Source organism: Symsagittifera roscoffensis, chromosome 2 (genome assembly GCF_963678635.1).
Source record: "Symsagittifera roscoffensis chromosome 2, txSymRosc1.1, whole genome shotgun sequence".
Taxonomy (NCBI): domain Eukaryota; kingdom Metazoa; phylum Xenacoelomorpha; order Acoela; family Convolutidae; genus Symsagittifera; species Symsagittifera roscoffensis.
Window position 1 is genome coordinate 10,376,981 of NC_087063.1, and position 13,044 is coordinate 10,390,024.

The window sequence follows — 13,044 nt, forward strand, 5'->3', positions numbered from 1 at the left end:
TTCAATCAGTTAAAAGCGCGGGATTCAAAAAATCAAAGGAAAGTTCAACTGCAAGTTCACTTTTTTTATTACATATGCGCGCGTAGTATTATATTACGAACCAGTTTTTTGCCTACTTAGCTTGCGAATGAAAGTGCTCATTTGGTGTTGCGTATGAAAATGCGTATTTTTAGTATGTTTCCAGTCATTGGCAATTAAATTTTACTGATATAGGTCTTAATTTTTTGTTTTGTTTTTAAGTTCACTTCAAGTGTTAAGTGAAGGCAAACGCCATTATCAAACAGCAAAAGTGAAAAGGCCACGAAAAACCTGAATTACTTCTACTTTCAACAATGGAATTTGTTTTCCTGATTTACCAGCGAAAAAGTAATTTAGTAAAAATTTAGTTTAATTTCAAATAATGTACTTTTTTAACTAAATTTTTTTCGAATATTTTTTTTTCGAAATGTTCAAAAATTTTAAATTTCAATCAACATTTTTTTCGGTGTTCTTGTTTTTTTACCTTCATCCATTTGACTGCTAGTTATGATAGTATAATTCCAAGCGACTGTTGTGGGAAGCTAGGATATGAAACTCCTGATCTCGAGGCCGGAGGTTCGATTCCGTCACATAGTATTATTGTTTACTTTTATTCGGCTTTTATGCTACATAGTATTGTCAATTTGATAGCAACTTCAGATGTTTTATTAGTAGCTAGGTTATTAAGTTTGCAAGCTACCGTGGCTCAGATACGAGGGCGTTAGACTCCTAATTTCCTGGTCGAATTTTCGATTATTCTTACGTTTTCTTTTTTTTGCCTCTTTTGAGCTGCGTTTTACCGTCTTATTTTTTGTGTTTGTGACGTGCAGCTTCGCTTCTCAGTTGAATTATAGTTTTTCTGATTTTATTTATTGGAAAAAAAGTAAAGAATTTCTGCACTGATAACAAAGCGTATATTTGATGTTCATTACGTATATTTGATGTTCATAGTAAACTAGGAATATTCGACAACTGTTTTGTTCAAACATTGAATAGAAAAACAAAATTCTATATTTTTCGAAGTTGTTCAATTGTTTTGTATCAATTTTTTTTTTGTGTTTTTGAAACGTTTTCCCTGGAAGGCGCCGGAAAAATATCAAAAACTAAGCAAGTGCAAAAAGTGGAATTCGCTTCATTACTTCTCCACGTAAAGTGACCGGTACTGCACGCTAGTTTTGAATAATTTGAGAGCTCTTGATTCTTAAAGTGAATATTTTATACAATCAACGCATAAACTGTCGTTCTGTCATTTCTTTTGGTTTTAGGAGTTTGAGAAAGACTTGGACAAGTTTGACGAACTAATGGAGGACCTGGACAGTCGGCTAGCGTCCATTGCGTGTGGAGCATTCGAGAATTGCAGCTCCGTCGAAGCTCGTTTCAAGGTACGCAATTCTGGTCATATATAGTTTCGTTTGTGACAGTAGTGACTGAGTCAATTGGTCAAATATAAATAATCATGATTTTTTTTCGGTCTAATGAAAGTCCTAGACGTAACAAATTTAATTTTACATCGTTGAAATATGGTCGCTCTTCATGAAGTTAGACAACTATTTTTCCATAATGAGCTTAACCGATATTAAGAATGCATATAACGAACAAGGATAGCCGGTTACTGTGCAAGTTTGCACAGAATATTCCGACCATAGTTTCAAAAAAATACAAAAAATTGGTGCCGTATGTTTTTGCGTGGTTTTATAAAATGAAGCTGAACAAAAAAACTAGAGATTAGGCAGTCATAATAAAATAAACAAAAAGCTTTTGTAAGCCTGCTCGCTCGTTTTATTCGCCCGTCTTAATTAATTTTTTAATGTCGTTCGAATCACGACTGTTAAGTGCTTAAGTATGATATATCACTCTACTCTCTCCGATGAATATTTTTAGTAGCTGATTTTGCGTGGAAAAAAAACTAAAATACACGAATACAAAATTCCTCCCCATTTTTCAAATGATCCGAACAATGACTCACTTCAGATGATCGACAGTTTCGGGAGTCTACTGGATCGAAAACTGGTTCTGGAAGTGTTCAGTCCACTCTACATTGATCTGGTCAATATGTACAGCGCTGAGCTAGATTCAGGTTTGTCAAGAACTGATAGAATTTATGTTAGACCTAAATAAAAAAATATATATATATTTGGTACATAGACAAGAGGTTGACAATAAAATTCGAAAGCTGAAGTTTTTTCTAACAAGTCTCTGTTTTTCGGTCTCCTTGCGTTCTTTGACACTTTTCTAACTGTCTGTTGGCTGTTTGGTTAAGAAAAACTGTTTCACAATATGGGAGTTTTTTTTTGTTTGTGCAGCGAAGAAGATCTTTGACGAGAAGATCAAGAGCAGGAAGCGCAGTAGTCTGCACAAGAGAGAGTCCACTCTGATGCAGTGCAAGATCCACAAGAACCTGCCCTTCCTCAGTGGCAGGGTCAAGTGGCTCAAAGAACTGGAGTACAGGGTGAAGAAGCCATACGAGGAGTTCCTCAACACAACAACCGCGTACGTTTTCTACTTAACTTTTGATTAGATTTGTTCAATCAAGTTATGATCAATAAATTTATGACTGGAACAATAAATAATGAACAATAGATAATCCGTTTCGCAGAGAATCGATCGGTTGGTCAGCTTTCTAAGACTAGTCTGTTTTTGTGTTATTTCTCCAGATGCTTGATTGAGTTATTTTGTTAAGCGAGGGTATTTTTTTGTCTGGAATATTTACGTGGTATTACTTTTGCAGCAGAAATCGGTCAGACTATCAAACTTTGTGAATAATCATTCCTGTATAGTTACTTGATTAAAAAAAGATGTGATTGAATAAACGGTCGAAACTAGACAATTGAATGGCCTAGATATCCGGCATGTGCCATCCAGACTTTTTTGCTATGGAGGTTTTTCGCAATGTTAGCTAATGTTCTCAAATAGCAACATTACTTTCAAGTTTTCATTAAAAAATAGGACAGTAAAACAGATCTGGCGACCATCTGGTTCAACCGTTTGATCTTTTCACTCGCGATTTTTTAGCTGGCAATTGAATGCCGAAAATGATTATTGGAATTGTGCATCTTAAGATTTCGTTTCGCTTGAGTGAAATGGTTTCAATATTTTAGAGGAAGGAGGGGTTTGGAAGTGTGAGTTACTCTAGAATGTGTAAACTGTCTATCGTCTTAAATGTAACTTTTTCTCTCTTATAAAGAATAATTCCTGTTTTTTTTTCAGGGCTATGCAAACGGATGACGCGGAAGACATGAAGCTAAAATATGAAGAAATGTGTGCACTCATTGCAAAGTAAGAGCTTTATTAGAATAAATTTAATCTTATTGTGTTATTTTCGAGGAAAAATTTTCGTTTCCTGTATTTATGCAAATAGTTAATGAAGAAATCTTTTGGTCACTCTTCATGTGCAGTCATTTGTAGTCAAATCTGGGAACTCTCTCAAATTTAAACAACCGACGAAAATTTCAAACGAAATTGAATGATTTAATAAATGGAACCCATTCCAAATTGATGTTTTCAGTGCAGCTTGATTTTGATGTTGACTGACACACATCTTGTTCTTCTGTGCTCAATTTTCTATGTGTTTCTAGGAGTGAAGAGCGAGTGTTTGAAACGTGGTGCAAACAAGTGGACAAGAAGGCGGACTTCAACCTGGACAAGACCCTGATCAACCGAGTGTCCATGTGGGACATAGAGTGCAACTTCGACCCAGAACTGCTGGCCATACTTAGGAATGTCAAGTTCATGGACCAGATGAACCAGAAGGACATTCTCCCAGCCAAGGCCAAAGAGTTGTTCGATAAGTTCGACACTTATCTGAACTACACGCAGAATCTGGGACTCATGACTGACTGGTGAGAAATTGCGCACTATCTGAATGTTTCTTGAGGAGAAATAGGCAACAAACTTTTTTGAAAATTCCAAAAAAATTCGCAAAAAAAAAGTTTTTTTTTGTTATTCATTTTTCGAAAATATAACTGTTGTCGATTGTGCTTATTTCCTTATCGTTCTTAGCGGTTATAGCGTTCTCTCATTACCCGATGCTTAACCAAACGATACTACTTTTTCATGAACGTAGTGAGTACTCTTATAAAGGTGTTGGTGATTTTTTTTCAGGATTTTTTTTTGGTTTTTGCGGTATAGTTAGTACCAAAACTTTTTAGGTATACGTGGGGCCAGAAGCAACTTATTATTATTATATATATAATGGTAACTTGTTCGTGTTTGGTATGTAAGCGTGGGTGGTTTTCACAGGTACAAGAAGATTCTGCAGACTGCGAACAAGTGGGAGTATGATTTGATGGAGGCGGAGTTGGATGAGATAGACGACGTGTTGCAGGAGGGCGAGAACACTCTCACTTGGAAACACTCAGAAGGTCAGCTCATATAAGTAGAGAGCAACATAATAAGTCAGATGATCAGATGAGTAGAGTGATAGATAAGCAGACAAGTAAGTGATAGTCTCTTTTAGCGATAGAAGCTGACAAGTTGTAATCAAACGCTTCAATTGTGTAGTAGAAAGTTACCTCTGAAGGAGATATAGTTAAACGTGTACGGGGCTTGCTTGTCTGAGATCGGCGTAGCGTCCAAGATCTCAAATGGATTTTTTTTTAAATATTGATTTTTGTTAAATTTTATATCTGCAGTTTTATGTACGACTATTTTCATAGCATTTATTTTCCTGGCAATAGGGAAAGTTTTACATTCCGCTGTTGTGTTGCAGAAGTATGGCCTTACATAGAGAAGATCAAAGGAAAAGTGCGGGACTTGGAATCGAGGCATCAGAAGGCAAAGGACAATCTGCTCCAGATAGAACAGCTCGGAGACACCTGGAAGGTCAGTCCTTTTTTACAATTAGTAACTCAATATGATAGCTGATTCGGTTAATTTCAATTCTAATTTATGTGTAATCAAAATCCGATGATATATCAATAAAAATGATCAACTTGATTGTATCTTACGGGAGAAGTTCAACAAATTGAGAATGTTTTTTTTTGAGAAAGCGTTCGAGCCTCGGGACGAAACGTTGCTCTTCGGTAGGCTTTTTTTTGATGAAAATGATTTATTTATTGTGTGACATTTCATTATTAATTGAACCTGATTTTTTTTTTGTTATGAAAGTTGTTGAGCTTTGTATAACTGTAGGTTCCATTGTTCGACCGCAAGGACGGCAAGAGTGAGAATTTACTGGACTTGGACAGCAAGGCAGACAGGGTGCAGAAGAGATATGCTCAGATTGAAGTGAATGGAGAGAGCATCTTGCAGCTGATTGAGGTAAGGGCGTTCGAATCTTGGTGTTGCCAATTTTGTCATTTGTTTGCGAAAAAATTTTACTGATTTTTTCAATTCTGATGCATCTCAAGAACTTTTCTGCTGTCCTGGTCGCGATATGTAGTTGAAGAGTGAAAAAAAGAATAGATTCGAAGGATGCTCTCAAGTTGAATTCCAGCCTAAAAACTCTCCTAGTGGCAAATGCAGCTATTAAGTATATCATCTGCGATTCGCAGTATGAAAAATGATCAAATAAAACTCTTTGATAGATTTTCGGAGAAGTGGAACAGTTGGTATCTATGGCAGAGGAAATATACAATTGTTATGAATAAGAATATATTGGAAATAACATTAGTTTTGTATGCATTGTTTTTGTGTCGTTTCAACAGGACAGTAGAAAGCAGTTTAATGGGGATGCGAAGTCGGTGGAGTGGCTGAACTATCTGGACATGGTGGACAACACAGTGGCTATCAAGTTCAAGGACGCAGTCGAAGAGTCCTACAAGTTCCTCATCGAGAACACCGGTACACACTACCAATACGTACCTATATCCTAGTCTAAACAAAAAGGAGGTTGATATATACAGCAAATTACAATAAGTAATTTAAGTTCGGATGGTAATTGGTCTACGAGATTCCTTGACTTATAAAGAAAAACTACTTCATGAGTTGCTGTTGGCTTTTTTGATTGAAATAAAATAAGATTCAATCCTACATCGGATTCAATTGCTGAGAATTCACTAGGGGGAATCCCTCGTCAACGTCCTTTAAAGTGTACAAGACTGAGGGTTTCCTACTGTATTTCGAATAGTTGTTTTCGTGTGGCTAGAGGAATTCCCCCTGAAGAGATTGTCAGCTATTGGCTCCGATGCAAGAATGACTCCTAGCTCAATCCGATGCAACATGAAAATCATCATGAGAAACTTGTCTTTTTAGATCCAGATGCAGTTATCAGTCCGTTATTTGAAGTGAAACTCTTCGTACCTTCTAAATCTAAAATGAACGACACTCATCAGGACTCGCAGATACGACATGGGCTGATGTACTTCGAACCATCACTTGAGGTATTGTGTGTGGACGAGACATCTCTAGAAGGATCCTTCGCCCGCCTGATGTATGACATCATTGAGGATATTCTGAACATGGCTACTCTTCTGAAGAGGATATCCCAGACCACAGATAGTTCCGACTACAGGGAGACTATGATGGATTTCCTGGAAACGGAGCAGCTGCGCATGGATTTGATTGAAAGACTCCCTGGTCAGTTTTCTATTTAGTATACAATTAAAGGTGGCTATTTAGGGAATGGTTCTAATTGTCATAAACTTGGAATTAAATGCGTACTGGTGAAAGTTTTGGATTTTTCGCATTATCACCAGGAGCATAATTTACGTCTTTATTTTGATCAGCGTCACAGCGCTAAACTTTAAGAAGATGTAGGTAGATTGTTAGAACTGTGTTGATCGTTTAAAATGAGTATTGTTAGTGGGGTTGATGGACGATGGATGTTTCAGCTGGTGTGAATGATGCGAAGAAGTGGAGGGATGAGTTAATGGGGAAGTACTCGTTCCTCTGGACTCAGGACATGGAGGAGGTCATGCAACAGTTCCTCACATACGCACAGGTATAATTTCATTAGTTCTCGTTTGTTTGTTAACCAGGTGTTTACTCAAGCGAACTAGTAATTCTTTTCTCAAGTTGGTTTTGAATGAAAACGAGATTATTGGCGCAAATGGAGTTTTCATTTGAATGCTGCACGACAAAAACGAGAGTTACTTGCTTTAAAGAACGCTCATTTCATTTTTTATCTAATAGGCAATGCCTTCTTGATCCGTTTTTGTTGCCTCGTGCAACAACATTGCAGCCCAGAAAATAGCCAAGAAATGCATAAAAGTGGTAAAATTGCACAACAGTGGTTATCTGTTCAGAGATGAACTGTTGGTATTTTGGGCCTTTTCTTTCTTGGAGCAATTGTCTTGGTCCTAAGTTCTCAATAATTACGCTAGCGAGCAGCTATTGTTTTAGTACGAACCTTCTTTTTTTCTAACTTAACTCGCAAATAAAAGTGCTCATTAAAAATGTTCACTTGTGTGACTTTTTGCTATAATCACGATCAGTATCATCATTGGAAATTTTATAGCACCTGTTCTCTGCTTAACTTGAGGCTAATGTTTGTGAGTAATTAATCGTCCGTGACTGAGTGGTTGGTGCGTGAGATTCATAATATCTAGGTCGCAGTAGGTGCTAGGTTCTAGTCCGAGATTTCGCCGCTCGAGAGCTGCTTTTTGTCGTGTTCCCGCTAGTGTTTGCGAAGCGCAGACTCGTATCTGTGTATATATTTTTTATTGTATCTATTTCGCAGGTATTTCCCTCACATCATCACCACCATTCCGGACAAGAAGCTGGGGGTCACGAGGACGTCTCAGCCAGCGAGTCAATCGAGACTCCGAGGGAGAGAGAGCCCGACTTGGACGACTTCAAGGAGAAGGTAAGGCGGGCTATTTTATCAATAGATTAGGAATAAAGGATGCAGAAAAATGATTGTGCAAAGTTCAGATTTTTTTCAATTCACAGATTTGTCTCATAGACATTATTGCTAGCTGTCATAAAGTTTGCTACTAGCAAACAGTATCTAATCGGAATATAGACCTTTTCGGGTTAACAACTAAATTTACAAAACCAATAGAGTCATATATGGTGAAGCTGCTGACATGCTGTATCTATTATATATTTAAATGCGGGCTTCACTATCTCGCCATGTTTAAGCTTTTTTAACGCATTATTTTTGCATGCTTAAGCTGTATCGTATATTGCAATGGTTCAGAATTTTTTTTCGATTTTCCAATTTGGTTTTAGTGGTTAATTTTACCAAGTTTAAATTAAGCAGCCCAATATGCAATTAGGGGTTGCGAATTTGACCTCCAATTTTGAATGCCCCGATCATTTTAGTTAACGAGATAAGACAATTTTTGACATTTTTCAAATAACAAAATAACAAAATTTCAAATAACAAAATATTTTTTTTTTACAAAACTTGAAGTTCGCAACCCTTTAGTTGGGTGCTGTCGGAGACTCTAAGGAGTTACAAATCTTGCCTCCAAATATGACTGTTCATATCCTTGTAGTTTTCGAGATATGACGTTTTTTGTGATTTTTTCAAAATTTTTCAGAAAACTTAAATTATTATTTGTTTTCGAAAATCTGAAATTCCCAACCCTGTAATTGGGTCGTATCAGAGTAATCTCAAAGATTGCAAATCTTGCCTTTAAGTATGACTGCTCATTTGTGATTTTTTCAAAATTTTCAGAAAGTTTAAATTAATTATTTTTCAAAATTTGAAATTCCCTACTCTATACTTCGGTGTTGTCAGGGTACTCTAAAGAAATGCAAATCTTGGCACCTGCAACTGCTTAACGCGACTGCTCAAATGCTTTTAGTTTCCGAGATGTGACGTTTTTTGATTTTTTTCAAAATTTCTCAACGAACTTGACTACAAAGAAATTCAAAAAATTTGAAACTACTAAACTGATCAAGATACAACTTTATTGTCAGCGTACACCCAGGCGTCTCAAATCTTGCCTCTTAGTATGAATGCTCAAATCCTTTTAGTTTCCGAGATAAGACGTTTTTTTTTTTCAATTATTTTTTGGGGAACTTAGGTTTAAAAAAATTCACAAAATTTTGGATTCCTAACCCTATAGTAGGGTGCTCTCAGGGACTCTCAGTGGTTGCAAATCTGGCTTCCAAAATTTCTCAGAGGACCATCAAGTTTTCGAGATGACGCTTTTACAATGGGAATAAAAAAAATTAAAAGTTCGAAATTACCAACCCTGTAATTGGGAGCAGTCAGAGTACACTAAAAGTTTGCAGATGTTGTTTCCAATATAATCGGTTTTTCATGAGTTATCGAAAAATTTTGAAGCACCGAAGGTGCGTTAACTGCTAGAATCATAGAAATGCTTATATATTGAATGAAAGTCGGAATGCGCTATGGACGCAATGTTTAACTGATCGCAACGGTTTAGTTTTGTCGAGCGCAATGCTTAATTAATTTCTCTAGGCTCAGCGTTTAAAAGAATGCCAAGAATCTATTATATATTTACACAGGCATAGATTGTGTTATCGTATGAGCTTTCTTTTTTTTCAAACTAAGTCGCAAATATGGTTGCGATGCAATTCTTGCGACAAAATAGGTTCGTTTTGAAAGTGTTCATTTTTATCCAGCTATTAAGTACAGCCAATGCTACGGATATTAACAGACTATTATATTACAAATAGCACTTTAGCTTCAAGGCATCATGGATCTGTAGCGTAGAGGTAGGGAAGGAGACAGCAGCAAAATAAGAGGGTTTGAATCTGGGCAGGGTCGGATGTTTTTAATGAACTTTTTCGTATACTAGTTGGGTGCTGTAAGGGTACTCTCAGGGATTGCGAATCTTGCCTCCAAATCTCACCTCACAAATATTTGTAATTTTCGAGATATGACGTTTTAAATAATTTTTTTCAATAATTTTCAAAAACTTGGATTTAAAAAAATTCTAAAATTTTGAAGATTTTCATCCTGTAATTGGAAACTGTGAGGGTATTCTCCGGGGTTGCGAGTCTTGTCTCTAAATATGACTGCTCAAATCCTTTGGCTTGGCTGGTTAACTGGCTCCAAATTTTCAATTTTTCAATTTACTGGCACCAACTTTTCATTTTTTCTTTTAGGCTTGATATACTAGAAGATTATCACTTCTCAATACTCGCAAACTGCTGATGCATTTTGCACGAATACCTGGCTTTCTATTTGAACAAATAGCGGTATTTTTTGGTATAATTTGAACAAAAGTATAAATAACTCTTTGCTGGGGATTTCAACCTCTTACATGAAGGCTGGAAGTCGATATTTGTCTGAAGAAAAAAAACCACCCCGAGCACATATTCCAAAGTACTTAATTAAAGTTGAAATTTTTCATGAGACAAATTCAGAACTTTTTGCAATCTTTAAGCCCACATAACTTATTGATAAATGATCACAGGTGAAATATCTTTTTAATTTAGGACAATAATATTTTTTCGATTGGTAATTTAAATTTCCGTCAAAAATTGCTAGTTAAAAAAACGACATGGTCCGAAGAAAAACACCCCGATCACAAATGTTCCGTCACTTTCTTCGAAAATAGTCAGAACATCAAAAAAATACGGTTAAACAATTAACATGAACAAAGAAAAGAAGCAATGGGTATTGTGTTTCATAACAGCCTTGTGTATCAACCTTGAGATTCATTTTCATTAAATTTTGATCGGATTAATTGAATGTGACTGAATGAGTATTTCTCGACGTGCAGATTGACTTCTACAATGCGCAGTACCAGTCTCTGACAGAGCTGGATGCATCGATGGTGTTCGAGGGGTGGCTGCGAGTGGATGCGAAGCCCTTCAGACAATACGCCCTCACAGCCGCCAGAAAGTGTGCCAACATGTTCAAGAACCACCTGCTCAAACATGTGCAGACCAGGTTAGAGAAATCAATGATGCAAATAAAGGTACGGATTTAGGATAATTGAGAGCGAAGATTTATCAAAGATATTTAAAAAATAAGTTCGCTGCTTTTTTGGTGACTTAAGCTACAAGTTTTGCAAAATTTTAGTTGCTACAGGGTATTTGTTTGAAAGTCTTTGATGAAAACCGGAAATAATTTCAAGCCATTGCTCTCTAAGCTGGCTGAATAAACAGCATGATAAATCCAAGTCAGTATTTCACGAAATACATACCATAATGCTCCTTGTAATGGAGTTCTCAAAACCTGCCCATTTAAGTTGTACTTACCCCTGGGTCACTAGACTGGCTAAAAGAATTGTGAATGAGTACGATTATTTTTTAGGAAGACTAGATAAATCTAAAACGAAAAATTAGACCACTATAAATTTTTGAAAAAAGGCCAAAAAAGGTGTTTTTATGCACCTTTTGGAAAATTTCGACCAAAAAATTGCGTTTTTTTGGCGCGCGCTCCCTCCTCAAAATTAGTATAGATTGGCTCCTTCAGAAAAATTTGAAGGCCAGTCAGCTAAAGTTGGATATCTCAAAATCGTACAAAGGGGGCACCCTTTGGGTCGGCAGGGGGTATGCTATGTTAGACTTCTTTTTAAACTGGTGTTAAAATCGATTTTGATGTGTTCTAGTCTGGAAGAGTTGGCGTCGATGATAGAGGAGGCGGACAAGGGACTGATTGAGCCGATCAAAGACTACGACAGTCTGGTGAATTGCATGTCGCACCTGAGCAAAATCAGAGAGAGACACGCCATGACCGACAGCATGTTCGGACCCCTCGGAGGCACAGTGGAACTATTGAAGAGCTACAAAGTCGACATCACGGAGGAAATCTACGAACAGCTAGAGGTATGAGCGATGTGAAACGTCTACTTAATGTATTGAAAAATAATTATTTGACGTATCGATTCCAGGTATAAGAATTTGCGATTCAGGGTTGGTTGAAAGCTTTCTAATTAGAGATAAGTGTGATCAGCATAAGATAAACACGCTCCAAGAACCGTATTAGTGACCTTGCGTATGTTCATTGGTCAGAACATGGCGATTTAAGTTTGATTAAATATTTTGACTCGATTTGTTTGATATTTTTACTCGGCTGACTAATTTGTTTGATATCGTGGAATTGTGTCAAAAGTTGATTTTTTTCTCGTCAAGTAAAGTAGTTGTAGGTTTATTAAATCGCTCATATTTGTTGACTGAAAGAAGATTGCCAATATCTTTAGTGTATATATGTAATTTCCATGTAACCATAAAAGATATTGGCAATCTTCTTTCAGCCAACGAACATGTTAATTTGATAAACCTACAACTCCTTTCTTGACGCAAAAAATTCAATTTCTCGCACAATTCCACCATATCAAACAAACTAAACCAAGTCAAAAAATGTAATCAACCTTAAATCGCCATGTTCTGACTAATGAACATACGCAAGGTCACCGACGATACGTTTCTTGGAATGTATTCATTTAAGCTGATCACGCTCATCTCTAATTAGAAAGCTTTCAACCAACGCTGAATCGCAAATTCTTATACCTGGAATCGATTATGGTAACATAGAATTAACAAGATACACTGTCTGTAATCACATGTAAGTGTGATTATATTTGTGTAATCATATTTTGTGTGCAGAGTCTGCCGGAGAAGTGGGAGAAGACGAAGAAGATAGCGATGACTAAGAAGCAGGAGGTGGGACCCCTGCAGGCGGAAGAAGTGACCAAGATCAGAAAGTCAGTCTCCCAGTTCGACAAGGAACAGCAGGCACTCATCAAACAGTGGAGGGCAGTGGACGCATTCAAGTACACTGCACAGCAGCCATACCAAGACATAGACGACGTGAGTCCTCATGATTTCCTCTTTCTAATCAGGTTCCTTTCAGCAAAACTAATCAATTTACTAATCAACTTCCTAATCAGGCTTTTTTCTATAAGAATGTATTTTTTTTTCAAAAATAATTAGCGTTTCAGCAAAATAATTTTGGAGCGTAGTAAATTTAGCGCCCTACAGATGACATTTTTTTCCACTATTTGGATCCAGCCTGATTTCGTTGGCTGTCCGCTCTTTGTTACTGATGTATTTATACTTGAGTTATCTGGATGCAAATATCGAGTCACAACGAAAAATTTACTCTTCTTCTTTATTCCTTGAAGTGTTCTTTCCTAAATTATGTGTAACCGAACCCTTAGTGTATATAAGATGAATCTGATTTTTGTTTTCTAAAGAAAAGTTTGAAACATTAAT

At 36.7% G+C, this 13,044-nt stretch overlaps 1 protein-coding gene across 1 annotated transcript in view; it reads left to right on the forward strand.

The window, feature by feature from the left end:
- The window catches only part of LOC134839682 (dynein beta chain, ciliary-like), a 214,558-nt gene that overhangs the window by 20,814 nt on the left and 180,700 nt on the right, over nucleotides 1–13,044 (forward strand). The window contains exons 10-24 of the mRNA XM_063855304.1: nucleotides 1,284–1,400; nucleotides 1,990–2,095; nucleotides 2,322–2,508; nucleotides 3,226–3,294; nucleotides 3,594–3,857; nucleotides 4,258–4,379; nucleotides 4,727–4,839; nucleotides 5,149–5,277; nucleotides 5,664–5,799; nucleotides 6,211–6,534; nucleotides 6,789–6,898; nucleotides 7,637–7,762; nucleotides 10,605–10,774; nucleotides 11,439–11,655; nucleotides 12,436–12,639. Of these exons, the coding sequence (XP_063711374.1) occupies nucleotides 1,284–1,400; nucleotides 1,990–2,095; nucleotides 2,322–2,508; nucleotides 3,226–3,294; nucleotides 3,594–3,857; nucleotides 4,258–4,379; nucleotides 4,727–4,839; nucleotides 5,149–5,277; nucleotides 5,664–5,799; nucleotides 6,211–6,534; nucleotides 6,789–6,898; nucleotides 7,637–7,762; nucleotides 10,605–10,774; nucleotides 11,439–11,655; nucleotides 12,436–12,639 (2,394 nt within the window). The remainder of the gene's footprint in view (nucleotides 1–1,283; nucleotides 1,401–1,989; nucleotides 2,096–2,321; nucleotides 2,509–3,225; nucleotides 3,295–3,593; nucleotides 3,858–4,257; nucleotides 4,380–4,726; nucleotides 4,840–5,148; nucleotides 5,278–5,663; nucleotides 5,800–6,210; nucleotides 6,535–6,788; nucleotides 6,899–7,636; nucleotides 7,763–10,604; nucleotides 10,775–11,438; nucleotides 11,656–12,435; nucleotides 12,640–13,044) is intronic.